Below are 17133 nucleotides of genomic sequence, written 5' to 3'. Positions count from 1 at the left end.
CAACACAGCAAAGTGGGGCCTTTCTAACTGACTAGCAATGTACAGACAGATTCTACCAGGGACAAAAATGGATTAGGACAATCTTGTCAAAACACTTTATATATTCCCTTTAACTCTTTACACATACCTAAAACCTCAAATGGAAATAAAGCTCTTTCACAGTCATATTTCATGGTACTATATTAGTGGGTTCATTTTTTTTTTTTTTTCCATTTTATAGCTGCACCTGTGGCATATGGAAGTTCCCAGGCTAGGGGTTGAAACTGAGCTGCAGCTGCAGGTCTATACCACAGCCACAGCAACGTCAGATCTGAGCTGCATTTGTGGCCCACATTGCAGCTTGCAGCAGCGTCAGATCTATAATCCACTGAGTAAGGCCAGGGATCGAACTTGCATCCTCATGGATTTAATGGCAATCAAAATGTACCTGGAGTTCATCTACTATGTTGGGTTCTTAACCTGCTGAGCCACAACAGGAACTCCAGGTACCAATTTTATTAATAGTAAGGTGTCTCCAAAAAAATTTACTATCAAAAACAGAAATAATTTGTAAATTTGTAGCCAAAAAAGGTAATCTTCAATGTGATTGCCAGCGAAATGCCAGATTGTTCATTCTTTAGGTCTGTCCCAAGGAGGAAAAATAAAGGTAAGGTATCCATGTAGTTTTTAACCTTAAGTTATATTTTAAAAGGTCTCTTAGTAAGGTAGGGTTTTAAAACCCAAAGAAAATGATGACACTAAAAAAGATGAAATAGAATAAAAAAGAAATCATCATTGTAATAATAAAACTAAGGTGTTCTTAACATTAAAAAAAAAAAAAAAGCTTATGATGCAATTCTGTACGATAATATCCACAGATGTCACAGTATAGTACTGTGGATAAGATCACAGAATTTGGAAATATAAAAATCTGGATATAAACCTTGGTTCCACCATTTACTGGTTATTGTGGCTTCAAACAAGCTGCTAAATATCTATGGGCCTCTGTTAACTCATTAGTAAAATGGATTTAATAACAACTTCTTCACATAGGTACAAAAATAAACTCAAAAAATGTGAGCAGGAGATTACATTAACACACACACACATACACACATAACTGCTTTCTCAGAACATGTGCTACATACATCCTGGTGACAGACAAAGCTAAGTTGAAATAAATATATGGAACCTCAGTCAAAATGCCCTGATTTGGAGTACTATTCCATTGTTTTAAAGCAGCAGGTAAGGTTGGGTTATCAGAGAGGATTCATGCTTGCATAGATGAGTTCAGTATTAGGACCAAGACTCTGACTTAGGGGGGAAAAAGTCATCTCTGGTCAAAAATATTTCTGAAAGGGAAAAGGTAATCCAAGTAATTTTGTTTTGTTTTCATTATTTTGGGGGGGGGGGATAAATCCTAATTCTAAAGCTGGAATGACCAAGGGGGTAACCTTGTTTAAAGAATGGAACAGATATACCAAGCAAATATTAACTGTGGTAGAAACCACTGTCTTCTAACATCTATTCTCCCCTTCTTCAGTACTAGAATGTTTCAAGTTTCTACTGGGTACTTGACTACCTTGCTAGAAACTCTCTGCTCCAGACCCTCAGCAGCTGGATATGGCCCTGTGATAAGTTCCAGTAAGTAAGGTTTGTGAAATTTCCTGACCACACCCTTAAAAGGAAACTGACCTCTTATTTATGTATGTATGTATGTATGTATGTATTTATACTTTGGCCACGCTCTCAGCATGCAGAAATTCCTAGGCCAGGGATCGAACCCGCACCACAGCAGTGACCCAAGCTTTTCATAAATTTATCCTTAATCATACCACATGAGGTGGGTTCCATTATTTTAATAACAATTTTATGGACAGAAAACTGAAAACAAGAAGTTAACTTGTTTACCCAAGATTCAATGCTAATAAGATCTGTCTACCAAATAGCTGTGGAAAAGCTCAATGTCCATCCAGTACCCTTCTTTAATTAATCAAAGTACAATTCATCTGAGTCAGACACCGGCACAAAAACAGATATATGCACCCAAAATACAACTTCAATAGGACCCATTTATTCATAAAATATCTCCCTCAAAATTTGCTCAACAAATTTTCTTCATCAGATTATCATTTTTACTTGTATCCTGTCTATGAAATAAATGAAATAAAGCCCAACATAATAAACATTTTTACATGACACTGAAAATATACCCAATAAAAGAAGAGGTTTGGATAATACCATAAATCTATATACCCAAATATACAGTAAAAATTGCTGTTACCTGCCTATATAAAGAGCTTAAAGAATCAACAAAATTTGGTTTCAGGATTCCTTAACAGTATTAGCAATTTTTGAAGACCCCAAAGAGCTTATGTGAGTTATATTTATATATAGTTACCATATCAGAAGTTAAAACTGAGAAATTTTTAAAATATTCATTTATTTAAAAATAACTGTGAAACCAATAGATGCTAACAAAAAAAGCCATTTTAAAGAAAAATACGGAGTTTCCGTCATGGCTCAGTGGTTAATGAATCTGACTAGGAACCATGAGGGTGCAGGTTTGATCCCTGGCCTTGCTCAGTGGGTTAAGGATCTGGCATTGCCGTGAGCTGTGGTGTAGGCTGGAAGCTATAGCTTCGAATAGACCCCTAGCCTAGGAACCTCCATATGCCACGGGAGCAGGCCTAGAAAAGGCAAAAAGACAAAAAAAGAAAAAAAAGAAAGAAAGAAAAATACCATAATTTACACAAAAAAAGTTTAGTGGAAAGAGTGGCACTGTTTCATACTTTTGCAAATCTCTTTAATAAAAAGATAGCTGACATGAAAGAAGATAGCTAGATTCTCAAAACTGTTTCCACATTCAAATGTTATACTGTTATATGCTATATAGTTTCTGGAAATCTTCACTATTGTGAGAAAATTAAGAGTAAAGTAGTACATATCATTTTCATATTGTTATGAAGACAATTTTAACCTCATAGAACCCTTGAAAGAATACTGGAGAGTCCCCAAAATATACTTTGAAAACAACGGATTGCTTAAAGCCAATTAACCCAGTATGAAAATTACAGCATTGAAAATAACTGTCAAGAAACAGAAATGCAGGGAGTTCCTGTTGCGGCTCAGCAGGTTAAGAATCTGACTAGTATCCATGAGAGTACAAGTTCAATTCCTGGCCTTGTTCAGTGGGTTAAAGATCTGACATTGCCATGAGCTGTGACGTAGGTCACAGAAGCAAATCAGATCACATGCTGCTATGGCTGTGGCATAGGCCAGTAGGTACAGCTCTGATTCAACCCCTACCTGGGAACTTCCCATATGCTGTAGTTGTGGCCAAAAAACGGGAAAAAAAAAAAAAGAAAAGAAAAGAAAAAGAAATGCAGATACTGAAGATGGTAACAATTTTATTTAAAGAGTAACAGAGCAAATTTAAGATTCTCCTACAAATGCTAACATTTAATGCTTTGAAACACCTTGAATTGTTTCATCACGTTTTTGTCTGAATAGCTTTAAGACTGAAAAAACTCATATATATCGTTTACTCTTTAAGTTTTAAGCCAGTGATCCAAGCAAAGACATTAAACTTGTAAATTTATTTTATGATGCATACCTGTTGTATGATATAAGAGAGTCATGAGAAGCCTTAAGAACATATTCACCAACAATGGATTTAAAGAAACTTACCTCTTCTGCTGCTGCCTCTGAAAGTAGACCTTCCTTCTGAGCACAGGTCACATGGAAATAGGCTCTGCACATTCCTGCATCACAGCTAATGCAAACGCCAGTTCTAGCAAAACGAGGGTCTTCACAGAAGCTACACTCCTGCAATAGGATAACAGGAAAAGTCTCAGAGTAAAATATTTCAAGAACAAAAACTGTACTTCATACAAAGCTAAAAAATACAAATACTGGGCCAAAAGTATATCAATACAAACAATAACTGGAGGCAAGCCAAGAGTTTAAATGTGAAAAAAGTAATTCTCTGTATTGTTCTAATAAACCAAAATTCCACTGATATATATATATATGATGACAATATTATTTGAGGGTTTACTGTATGCTAGGTACTATTCTAAGTGCTTTACATATACTAATATACATAATCATTTGATACTCTATTTCAGAAAAATACCTGGAAGAGGTACTATAATTATTTCCATTCTACACATGAGAAAATTGAGGTATAGAAAGACTAAAAAGTCTGCTCAAAATAGCACAAAAAATAATTGGGAGAGAGGGTAATCTCACTTTAAAGTCCGTGCTTGCAATAAACATTAAGCTACACTGATTTGAACAATACAGTACTACTTGGAGAAATTTTTTAAAATAAGAGAAAATTCACCAAAATATCTAGGCATTTCAACGAATGAAATCACACATTTTTAAAAGATCTTTAAGAGTGATCTTAAACAATTCTGTGAAATTGGTAATAATACACAATACAGCCAATTATTTACATTCTTTCTCTATACAAAGGGGAAAATTACAAAACTAAAAGCGTAAACTGTTAAAATTTACCTAAGTGCTACCACCCCTAGTTTTTTTTTTTTACACTTTTAACTAAACCACAGAGAAAATAAGCCTAGCCTCAAAATATACACTACTTTAAGAATAGCAATTTTCACATAAAAAAATTTGCTAAAATTGTGAAAAACTGCCAGTAGACAACTGAGGAAGACTGCTGAGTAAAAATGTACTCTATGTAAATTAAATATGAGGGAAACATATAAAAAATAATAAACAAGTTTCAGTAGACACTAAAAACATCAACAACACTACCAATTAGGGACTATGATAAAACCAGTCCCTGAAATCTGAGTAAAATAATGGGTGCTTCTTGTACTTGGTAGACAGCACCAAACTGATAAATAAGAAATGAATAAAAACAGCAAGAATAGGAGTTCCTGGTGAGGCACAGTGGTTCAGTGATCTGACTTGTCTCTGCAGCACTGCTGGTTTGATACCTGGCCCTGTGCAGTGGGTTAAGGATCCAGCATTGCCTTAGATGTGGCACAGGTCGCAGATTTGGCTCATATTTGATCCCTGGCCCAGGAACTTCCACATGCTGCTAGTGCAGCTGAAAATGAAAGAAAGAAAAAAAAAAAAACCTGAATTAAAAAAAAAAAAAAAACTAGAATGAGACCCTGAGTACAGAAGTGAAAATATTTCCAAATCTTAACACTTTACTGCACAGTTAAGGGTCTTTTTCCACTAACAGTAGTATATGTACAGTGTAAAGTACCAGCAAATAGTAATCTAAATTACAAAAAAAAAAAAAACTAAGAAAAAGAGAAAGAGAGAGAAGGTGAGAGGAATGAAAAGCGAGAAATGAAGAAATTAAACTATTTAAAGTAAGTCAATACCATGAACAGAAACAAATTGTTTAGGATAGTTCCCTGAGTAATTTAATGTAATATAATGAAACTGGGCATGGGATTTCAGCGTGCATGCAAGGAAGAACATTCTGACAATGAAATCTTATAAGACTACAGAACAATCTAATATGGAAACTAGAAACTTCATCAATTGCTTGAATCATTTAAAATGCTAGGGAACCAAGCAACTGAGGACTCAAGGGAGAAAGTATATCAGGATTAGGAAATGGAGCACAGTGTAGTCTAGAGAGCTGTCCCAGAAATAATTCACAGCACTGGTTTGATTTTGCAGATGTACTAGACGGGACATGTTTTGACTCCATTTCCCAGTAATACTTCTAAACAAAAGCAGGTGATAATGAAAAAAATCAGCAGACAATTATACATTTCATGACCTTTCTTTTCAGTCTGGAGGTCACTGCTGGCCTGTTATATGAAGTAATACATGGTTACTATTTTTTTTAACTGTTTCTGGATTTATATTTGTGGTAATAACACATGTCTATTGAAAATGATATAAGCTAGTCCCTTCTAGGTTCTGTGCTTGTGAATTACGAAGCTACCAAAGCTTTCTTGGTCAAAAAGTAGTAATTTCCAACACTGGTGGACTAGGTAATTTGTATTAATACTACTCAACTAGAAAATGCAGACAAATTATTATTTTTTTAACTAGAGCTTAAAGGTATTAGTGAGATAATAAAATAGTGTTGAATTACCAGAGAACCAGGTAAGTAAGTTCAATACTAGGGCCTGGAAGCTTTAACTAATTCTGGAGAAGGAAGCAGCAATTACCCAAACTAAAGCATAAGATTATTGGAAGGCAGAGGGTAGAGGGTAAGGGATGGGGTGGTGGTTAGAGCCCAAGTGGGATATACGAACACAACAGAAACTGTCAAATTTTAAAGTTTTCATTATAAGAATTTTCCAACCACCTATAAGGTCTCCACTCCACCTTTAACATGTCACTGGTACTATTCAACAGTCTTCCTTCTCAACTACCCAAGAGAGAATGGAAAGAGAATGTATCAATGTCTAATCAATTCTAGTATTCTAAAAATGTTTGCAGTAATTATACACATATTTTAAATTAATAAGTGGGTAATTTTATCACTTATAAACCTGCTCACAGTTAAAAACCAATTTATAAACTATGGTAGCCAAGAATCAATTGCTAGGCAGGTTATCTAGTCATAAAGACAAAACCAGTCCCTGAAATCTGAGTAAAATAGGAGGTGCATCTTGAACTCTTTTCATAATTTTAATAAGTTCCACTTCAAAAGTAAAGTCAGAAGATAAATATTTGATTCAACTAGTTAAAAATAAGGATTTGGTCTGAAAATTAATTATGTACCAGGCAATGTGCTAAATACCAGAGAAACAGCAGTGGTATTGACTACTATTTCACCCTGCAGGTAAATTACAAATACATAGAAGAATTTATATATTATTGGCTTTTGGGGAAAATTACTATCAATAATAAATAATTTAGTGCAAACTGCTCTCCAATAACATACTGAGGAATAAGCATTTCTGTAGTCAACAATGATATTAGTAAAAAGTTACGTAAACTAACAAGTAAAAGCTTTCTCTTTTAGACAATCAAAAATACTTTGTCTCACCTTAGCACCATATTTGGAATAGTTCATTTCTGTTAGTGTTACTGGTCGTAATTTGTCAATATCGCCAAAGGCTACGCCAGGAACATAAAGGGCACAAACAATGTGAACCCATCTATAAGGAGAAAACATCAGATTTTACTAGCAAACCTTCTGATAAATACCCATGTATAAAATATGTGCCATTTCAAATAGCTACTTCAAGAATTTCTTGGTCAGATTTCAAAAATCTCAGATATACAACTAAAGAATATGGAACACCTATAGAATGAGATCATTTAGTTACAAGAAAAGGGACTGGAACAAGCACTACTTTCCTATCAGTTTAGCCAAAGCTGAGAGTTAACTGTAACTGCCTTTCACTTCAAATTCACTGCAGTTTGCGCTTATCAGTGATTCTTAAATATTTGCATTCATATTGAATATATGAAACAAAACAGCATTTTCATATTCATAGAAGGTATTCACATTCATTATTTTAAACACTGTGAGAATTAAGGGTTCTAACTTAAGAACTGCATAGTAAATTTGCATAAATTACATAAAAGTGCTCTTTCTTGTTACTTTTTTTTTAAAAAGCTGTTGGATCCTTAAGGACATATTTTAAAATTTTAAAACAATTTTTGGTATGTATCTTAACTTTTTTTCTTTCCAGGTTGAAAGTGATTGCTAGGAGACTGTACAGAACAGCTGTAGTAATATAAGGAAGTCACTATTTCATTCAACTCAATCTGTTCACCACACAACCTATGTACTAAAACTATGTGCCCCACATAAAACATTTTTTAAAGTCTGGATAATGCTACAGCACTAAACAAAGAATGTTCAGTCTCAGTGTACTAAAAAGAAAAAGCAAATAGGAGTTGATTCTAATTCCAGTTTTTTAAAACTGCTCTGAAACTTTTTAAATATAGTAGCACCCCTCCTGCTTCCTTACAACCAAATAAAATAGGGAATCACTGGATTTTGAAATGTAAACAGATCTATAACATTTGTGTAAGAAAGAAGGTAAAAATGAGATGGCAAATCTCTCTTAACCTTGTGGATATATTCACAGAATAGAAACAAGAATATATTTAACAAAAAGAAGTATTAAATTCTACTTTATCAAGCTTGAGAGGCTATGGTCGCTATCTGGTTCTGTTTTGTGATACACTATGAGTTTTAAAGAAATAAGACTAAGAATCATTTTATAGAGACACCGGGGAAAATAGTTACAAATACTTTAAAAATTATCTTTTTTAGTGGAAGAAAACCCAAGGTTTTGAGATATTCTTGATAAAATATTTTAATCCAACCTCCCATACACGTCCTGTGGAGTTTAATGTAAAGATACACATCTTCAACAAGCAGCTGTTTTCTCAATTTAATCTGCAGTTTTTTCATGCTCCACTGGTGTAGTAAATGCCACTGTACTCTGTAGGAGTTTGTCTTTGATAAACCCAATAGCTGGCTGCTTGCTTCATACTGACCTTCTTAAAATGTTTCAGTACAAGTCACACAAGTACTACAGATTTAAACTGCCATTTCAGTGTGATTTGCACACAAAGTATCACTTCCCACAACCATCCCTGGGAGGATGCCAACTACAGTCTTCATTAAAATACATATCTAACAGTTGAGACAATTTTGGTTCTTTGTGCTATCTACTGTATACAGTTTTTTGTTCATTAGTTTAGCTGCACATACTTTAAAACCTTTATTAATAAAAGTTGAGAAATCCAAAAGGAATAATCTTCCTTGTTACTTTACCATCCATTTTGCTTGGAGCTATGAAGACAGATGTTGATTAGGGAAAGGAGCAGAAAACAATTACGACATAAAAATCACCAAAAATAAGAGTCAGAATTGTCATTCTAGCATAGAAACTATTAATAGATTATCTTAAATTTACATGTTTTAATAAAGCACCCTAAGTAGAAAGATATTGCTCAAAAAACTCATTTCTGATTGGCAACGATATTCATCAAATTTGACTTTGGAATGCTGATGGTCTTCTCACACTAAATCACAACATTTCCTTCTTAGTGCAGAATTTGTGGTTCCCATCACAAATGGGGGAGGGAGTTAATTAGCCTATGTAATAAAAGTCAATTTCAAAACTTTTTGATTCTTTCTATACATTGTTTTTTCCTTTTCCCCTGTTTTCCATTTGAAGCTAGAATGCTAAACAGTTTGTCAAAGCTTCTTGGCTTTTTTTTTTTTTTTTTGCCTTGATTCAAGCTAGTATTACATCCTTCAAATTGTATCAAGACCTATAATCTCCATAGCAGCCTACAGGTGACTGTGGACATGAACAGAAGCAAAGTGTTTAAATATTATAAAGAAATTTGCCAGGCTAGACCATCAAGGGAGGTGTCTTTATCCATACACATATATAAAAGATCCACAGGAGTCAATACAGGTATCTCTCAGTAAAACTAAATGGTTAAAGATGACTCCCTTTTCTTTATTTAGAAACAACTTTACAAGTTATTTTGCAGATTGTTTTAGTATGTATTACGTATTAGTGTAATGAGGCAGCTACTTTAGTTTTTCAATAGAAATTTCATATTATTGACAAGAAAAATGTAAAACAAATGCTCTTCCTTAAAAAGGAGCTGTGTTTTCCAAAGCTGCCATGCTTATTCCTCACAATTTTATCACCATAAACTTCAACTCTTAAGACTAAAGAGTTACTAGAAAGACTTTATGCACCAAATATTCTATGACTACCTTAAGTAATTAGAATAGTGGTAATAGAAAGAACTAGTAGTAGCAGTAGCAATAGAACTAAGGTAATATTTATGAAATATTTACTATGTTCCAAAAACTATATTGTTTACAGAAATAACCCCATTTAATACTTTCAAAAGTGCTAGGGAACCAAGGTATAAAATGGTTTAATGACCTGACTAAAATCACACGGAATCCAAAAATAGGTGGTCCCACTTGAAAGCACACCCTTTTAATGTTGCATTAAATTCTCTAATTCTAAGCCAAAGTCAGTCTGAACTTAAAACAATGCTCATGTATCACAGGATACAGACCACAGACTCATGTTAATACATCAAATCATTTGTTATATATTTATTTTATTTGGGGGAGAGGCAATGAAAAACGAGAGGTTAGACTTTAAGTTATTTTTCCTAGACTTCAACATACAGGGTTCTCCAAAATTCCATAGTAGACTCTATGGTATCCCAACATTCTTGTATGGCAATACTTCTCAAGAACCTATCCACCAATTGAGGTGAAAATGAGAAAACTAAGAAAAATATCTTTTACTTTACTAAAGCAGACCATATTAAATTCAAAAGACTATCCTTTATTTTGGTATAAAATGCATGCTATCCTTTTCAAAATGTTAAGATATGAGAAATGATGGTGATAATTTGTATAGGTTATTTTGTTGTTAAAATATTGTTCAGTAAAAATACTAAAATATCCTTATGTGGCAAAATGAAAAACTGAGCATCCCCTCTTATGTGGAGGAGGACAGTAAGTAGTGGTCCATAAAATGTAAAAGGTTAGGAACTACTCTTATGTACCAGTCACCCATCCCAGTTAGTAGTCTCCTGGGAAAAAAACATGAAAGATGCCAATGCTATTATGATGACAACTGTTCAAATGTGATAATAAAGATGAGTGTGAATGTAGTGAAAACAACAGAGGTGTCTGCGCAAGTTAATCAATTTATTGTCTCTCAGCTCCAAATCCACCCTTCAGTATTTGCTTTGCAATAATGCACAAAACCTCTTTCAGCTTTTCTCCTCTACAGCATCATGGTACCCAGCTGCCTCAGTAGAGTGGCAGAAGGCACTGTGGGAGGAAGGGCTTCTCACAGGATAGGAAGAGGACATCTGCCAGTGCTCTGCCCCAACAACATGCTTCATCCCTCAGTCACCTGGCAGGCCAAGACTGGAGGTCATTCCGTGGCCCTGTCAACACAGATACAACACACTCCAGGCTTTGAACCACTGCACAGCCACCCTCTTGCAAAGAACTGCAGACCAAGTTTTGGCCCAGGCAAAGCAGCCAAATTCTCTGCCATCAAGTAGGCTGTAACTACACTTTCTCTAACAAGGCCTGAACACCTCTCTTGGGGAAGGGGTCTTCCTTCCAACTTAGTTTACCAATGGTCTTAATTTACAGTAATTACTAAGATTAAATGGGATTATGAGCTATAGAGGCAAATGGAGATACTCAACCAAGGGTCTTTTCTCCTCCTTGCCCTGATCTATAGGCTACTGTCCATTTACTCTGTGCCAGAAATTACAAAGCAGCAATCAAGTGAAAGTGTGAAACTCAAAAAATCATAAATAGAAAAAGAGAAGTAGACATATTATAAAGCAAGTATATTAACCCAACAGGATTATGACATCAACCTTCCAGCATCTGTCTCCTTGAAAATTCCATCCTGATTGGGGCATAGTTCACAGCTAGGGGAAACACCACATTTACAGGCATCACAAAACCAAGGTTCAGTGGAGTTTTCAGAAGCTGAACTCATAATAGAGTCGCTCTCTCCGTCAACTCCATAGCAACCTAAAAAATAAATAAATAAATAGTATGATTAAACAGAGTTTATTTCTTAAACTTACATTTATAAAGTCACAAAAGAAAAAGGGAAGGGAAATAGAGAAAAATTCAGAAAAATTAATGGTTTATAAGAATGATATTAAAGTCAAAACAGAAGTAAAATCATTTCATAAAAATATTTTTTCACCTATCATAGTGTATTACAGACCTACTGGAAAAGCATTAGAGAAGTAAAATTTTACGGTTCTTTTAAAAAAAATTTTTTAATTAAAAATATGAAGTTTCATTAAAAATAATAACTACAGAGTCTAGAAACTATTAATTAGTAAATATTTCTGAGCTCCTATGCACTGAATACTTAAATATATATAAAATATATATATAGAACTGGCAGATTAAAACATAAATTCATATATCCATAAACGCAAAGTAAATATTAGCAAAAGGAAAATAATACAGAAATATGCACACATATAAATTAAGGCTATAGAACAATTTGAATAGTTTAGACTAAAGTTAGGCAGGTGAGTTCCATTCACAATTGAGCCAATCTTGAGCTATACAAGGTATTTGAGCTTTTTAAACATTTATAACTCTTCAATCTTCTGTAAAAATTTATCCATAACTGAAATGAAAAGAAGAGATTACTCTTTTTCCTCTTTTCATTCATTGATAACTCGATATTCTGAGGGTTAAATTATTTAAGTAGTTAATGTTCTAAAAATAAATCTAAAGATCCACATGAATACATCAAAGAAAGAAGATAATGAGACAATGTAGCACAGATCTTACATTTTAGAGTAGGAAATTATTATTGGTAGCTTATAATAAAGACTACCTGCCAGTGACTATAATAGTCATGACTCCTAAATAATTTTCTTTTGCCTAAATGGTGCTAGATATACCATAGAATTTATATTCTCTCTCTCTTTCTAGACAGGAAGACACTGCCCTCATGACAAATCATACTTAAAAGAGATAACTTAATGAATATATAGTAATTATATAGATTACAGCTTAGTCATAGTCCCAATGTTGCCTGTCATCTTTAAGCTTGGGCATTTCTCTGATCTCCTAAGACACATTAATTACATCAAAATAGGTCACTTCTATAGTAAGCCTATTATCAGCAATCCCAGGATATTTTTGACCAGGTTTATTCTAAGAGGGTAGTCTTAGCACCAAATTCTAAAGGGCACCCAAAGCAACCTCCAATAAACTGAAGTCATTGAAAAAACCACCAGGAGAAACATATAAGTAACAATCATCTCTCAAAAGGCTTCACCATGTAGGTAAGCTTATATGTACCCAATGTGAGATTATATGGTTATACACTGCACACACAACAGGAGCCTGCTGAAGAGCATCTTCTCACAACAACCAAAGACACCCAAGTTAAAACAAATAGTATGTAAATAAATATGTGTCAAACAAATCACCCAGAAAGAAACACACTAGTAAATAATTTTAAAGTATCAACATTAATTTACTGGATGTCATTGATAGGTCAACAGTCATATGTCAGTATTTTATTCACACAGTAATACCACTCAATATAGATTAATTAAAATAGCCTGGTAGGCAGAAAACTGAAAAGTTTGCAACTATGACTTAAATAAGCTGCCAAAAGCAAATCCTTCTGTTATGTCAATATAATGTTATTTAAGTATTTTATAGTAGTGAACCTTAACATAATCTGAAAGTCATATGAAAAAAACGCAAAAAAAATTTTTTTTTTTATTTGCTTTTTAGGGCCACACCTGTGGCATATGGAAGTTCCCAGGCTAGGGGTCTAATCGGAAATGTAGTCACCGGCCTATACCACAGCCATAGCCACGCAGGATCTGAGCTGCATCTGCAATCTACACCACAGCTCATGGAAACAGATTCCTTAACCCACTGAGCAAGACCAGGGATGGAACCCACGTCCTATGGATACTGATGCGGTTTATTAACCACTGCATCACGATGGGGACTCTCAAAGAAAAGATTTTAAATGGGCTAGACTACTGTGCATAAGATAAACAAAGGAATTAAAACATTAATTTATTTAATATCATTAATTGGTGATTGGTAGTAATCATGATATCCATCACTTCCATTTAGATGCACATTCTAATTGATAAATCATAAAAATGAAAAAAAAATTTTTTCTTCATGGGAATAATTTTTTTTTGGTTGTCACCAATAATAAATTTTTAGGTAAAGGCAACAGTAAACAAAATATTTTATTCAAAGAAAAATCAGAAAATAATAAAAATAGTCAATTTTATTTCTCAAAGGTTATGCAATACTACAAGCAAAAAAATCTATCATCTTCACAAAATAATGTTCTTTTGAGGCAGATTTTTTCATCTGTGTTTCCATAAAGTAGGGAACTACCAAGAAAATAAAGCCCACGGAGCTATTCATTTTATTCACCTCATACGCCAAAATCATGGTAAACCACAGCAGTTTACTCTTTCAGAATAAAGCAAGATTTCAATTCCAATTTTTTTTTGGGGGGGGCGCTCCCACGGCTTATGGAGGTTGCCAGGCTAGGGGTCCAACGGAGCTATAGCCACTGGCCTACGCCACAGCCACAGCAACACAGGATCCAAGCCGTGTCTGCAACCTACACCACAGCTCACGGCCACGCCAGATCCCTAACCCACTGAGCAAGGCCAGGGATCGAACCCGCAACCTCATGGCTCCTAGTCAGATTCGTTAAACACTGAGCCACGATGGGAACTCCTCAATTCCAATTTTTAAAGAATATACCACACATCTGGCAAATGTCTGCACAGAGATTAAATCAACTAAAATAATTTCAGAAATGACTTCTGAGGGCCTCTCCTAGGAATTCTTACTTTATAAGCTTGAAGATTAATGGTATCATACAAACTCAAAGAACAACCAGCAAGTGGGTAAATATTTCTTCTTCAGTTTCACTGCCCTTGAAAGATGTTCTACACTGCTACCTTTACAGAGTTCTTAACCTGCCACTTTCTCCTGCCATTTTTCCCATATTTCTCTGCCATACCTGTTGGGTTTACTGAGTTCTAGGCCAAATGTCTAGCATTTATATCCACTCTAATCCATTTTAATTAATGACTAAATACATTTTAAAATCTTTTTCTTTCTTCTATACAAAACTGAATTTAAACTACCAAAAAACAAGGCTTATTCTCTTCTACCTATCTATTTCTGAGTAGAAGATGCAAAAAATACACCTTTGATATAATTATGTGAAAAAGTCTTTATGTGGATAAACATTTAAAATTAAAAAAGTATAGACATGCATGTAAATCAATGAAACTGGAACACACCCTCATACCATGAACAAAAATAAACTCCAATGGTTTAAAGACTTAAATGTAAGACAAGACACCATTAAACTCCTAGAAGAGGACACAGGCAAAACATTCTCTGACATCAACCTTACAAATATTTTCTCAGGTCAGGCTTCCAAAACAACAGAAATAAAAGCTAAAATAGGAGTTCCCGTAGTGGCGCAGTGGTTAACGAATCCGACTAGGAACCATGAGGTTGCGGGTTCAGTCCCTGCCCTTGCTCAGTGGGTTAACGATCCGGCGTTGCCGTGAGCTGTGGTGTAGGTTGCAGATGCGGCTCGGATCCCGCGTTGCTGTGGCTCTGGCGTAGGCCAGTGGCTACAGCTCCGATTCAACCCCTAGCCTGGGAACCTCCATATGCCGCGGGAGCAGCCCAAGAAATAGCAACAACAACAACAACAAAAAAGACAAAAAAAATAAAATAAAATAAAAGCTAAAATAAACCAATGGGACCTAATCAAACTGAAAAGCTTTTGCGCAGCAAAGGAAACCATAAAAAAAAAACCAAAAAGCCAACTTACAGACTGGGAGAAAATAGTTTCAAATGATGCAAATGACAAGGGCTTAATTTCTAAAATATGCAAACAACTTAGACAACTCAACCGCAAAAAAGCCAACAACCCAATTGAAAAATAGGCAAAAGACCTGAACAGACATTTCTCCAAAGAAGATATACAGATAGCAAACAAGCACATGAAAAAATGCTCAACATCACTGATTATTAGAAAAGTGCATATCAAAACTACTGTGAGGGACCACCTCACACCAGTCAGAATGGCCATCATTAATAAGTCCACGAATAACAAATGCTGGAGAGAGTGTAGAGAAAAGAGAATCCTCCTGCACTGTTGGTGGGGATGTAAATTGGTGCAGCTTAGACCATGGAGAACAGTGTGGAGGTACATTAGAAAACTATACAAAGAACTACCATATGACCCAGCAATCCCACTCTTGGGCATATATCTGGACAAAACTTTCCTTGAAAAAGACACATGCACCCACATGTTCATTGCAGCACTATTCACAATAGCCAAGACATGGAAACAACCTAAATGTCCATCAACAGATGATTGGATTAAGAAGATGTGATATATATATATACATATATATATATGTATATATATATCTATATATACATACATACAATGGAATACTACTCAGCCATAAAAAAGAACAAAATAATGTCATTTGCAGCAACATGGATGCAACTAGAGACTCTCATACTAAGTGAAGTAAATCAGAAAGAGAAAGACAAATACCATATGATATCACTTATATCTGAAATCTAATATACGGCACAAATTAACCTTTCCACAGCAAAGAAAATCATGGACATGGAGAACAGACTTCTGGTTGCCAAGAGGGAGGGGGAAGGAGTGGGATGGATTGGGACTTTGGGGTTAATAGATGCAGACTATTGCCTTTGGAATGGATAAGCAATGAGATTCTACTGTATAGCAACTGGGAACTATGTCTAGTCACTTATGTTGGAGCATGATAATGTGAGAAAAAAGAATGTATACATGTATGTGTAACTAGGTCACCTTGCCATGCAGTACAAAGTTGACAGAACACTGTAAGCCAGGTATATGGAAAAAATAAAAATCATTATTAAAAAAATAAATGTATGAAACTAAAAAAAAAGTATTCACACAGAAAATTCGTGTTTTCAAATGGGTAAACAAAACATGTTTGTACATCTAATTACAAGTAACACATGCAACCTACATAATTGTATATAACGAAAAATAATATAAAATGTGTTTATAATTGTTTTGAGTTGTACAAGAGTATGGATAATCCAAATTAGCAGAAATTTTCCCCATTCACCTTGTCATGGAAGACCAGAAGACCTACAGTCCTCTGATTTCTAGCTACGTTAACTTTGGAAAACCACATCTCTGAGGCTGAGTTACCTCTTCTGCAATAAGTATTTAATAATATCTTTCCTAACTATTTCTCAATCTAGAAAAAAAAAAAACAGGAACACAAAATTTGCCACTTAAAAACGTAAAACATTTTTTATGTACTTAATATCCTATCACACACAAAAAAATCCCACCACTACTCCTGTGATTACAAAACCCACTAAAAGACTTTAGAGTAATATTGTTGTTTATGAGAAAAGAACATATAATATGCATGATACCTGCCACAAGTATATCCTAAAGAATAAATGAGTCAAACTACCTGCTAATACATAAAGTCCAAATGGTTATAACTTGAATATGCCTTACTATCCAGTAAGCACTCATAGAATATATTTTTGCATACATTAAGAAATGAAAATGGTCTAGAACTACG

At 34.5% G+C, this 17133-nt stretch overlaps 1 protein-coding gene across 4 annotated transcripts in view; it reads right to left on the bottom strand.

The window, feature by feature from the left end:
- The window catches only part of PHF14 (PHD finger protein 14), a 131243-nt gene that overhangs the window by 87281 nt on the left and 26829 nt on the right, over nt 1–17133 (bottom strand). For all 4 annotated transcript variants that reach the window (XR_007130697.1, XM_047752232.1, XM_047752233.1 and 1 more), the window contains exons 5-7: nt 11344–11503; nt 6980–7091; nt 3670–3807 (exon numbers count right to left, since the gene is read on the bottom strand). Coding sequence is in view for 3 of the 4 variants with exons in the window: in XM_047752232.1 (XP_047608188.1) it covers nt 3670–3807; nt 6980–7091; nt 11344–11503 (410 nt within the window). In the remaining variant the exon portion in view is untranslated. The remainder of the gene's footprint in view (nt 1–3669; nt 3808–6979; nt 7092–11343; nt 11504–17133) is intronic.

This window comes from Phacochoerus africanus, chromosome 11 (genome assembly GCF_016906955.1).
Source record: "Phacochoerus africanus isolate WHEZ1 chromosome 11, ROS_Pafr_v1, whole genome shotgun sequence".
Lineage (NCBI taxonomy): Eukaryota > Metazoa > Chordata > Mammalia > Artiodactyla > Suidae > Phacochoerus > Phacochoerus africanus.
The sequence above is the reverse complement of the archived record's forward strand: the minus strand, read 5'-3'. Positions and strand labels throughout refer to the sequence as shown.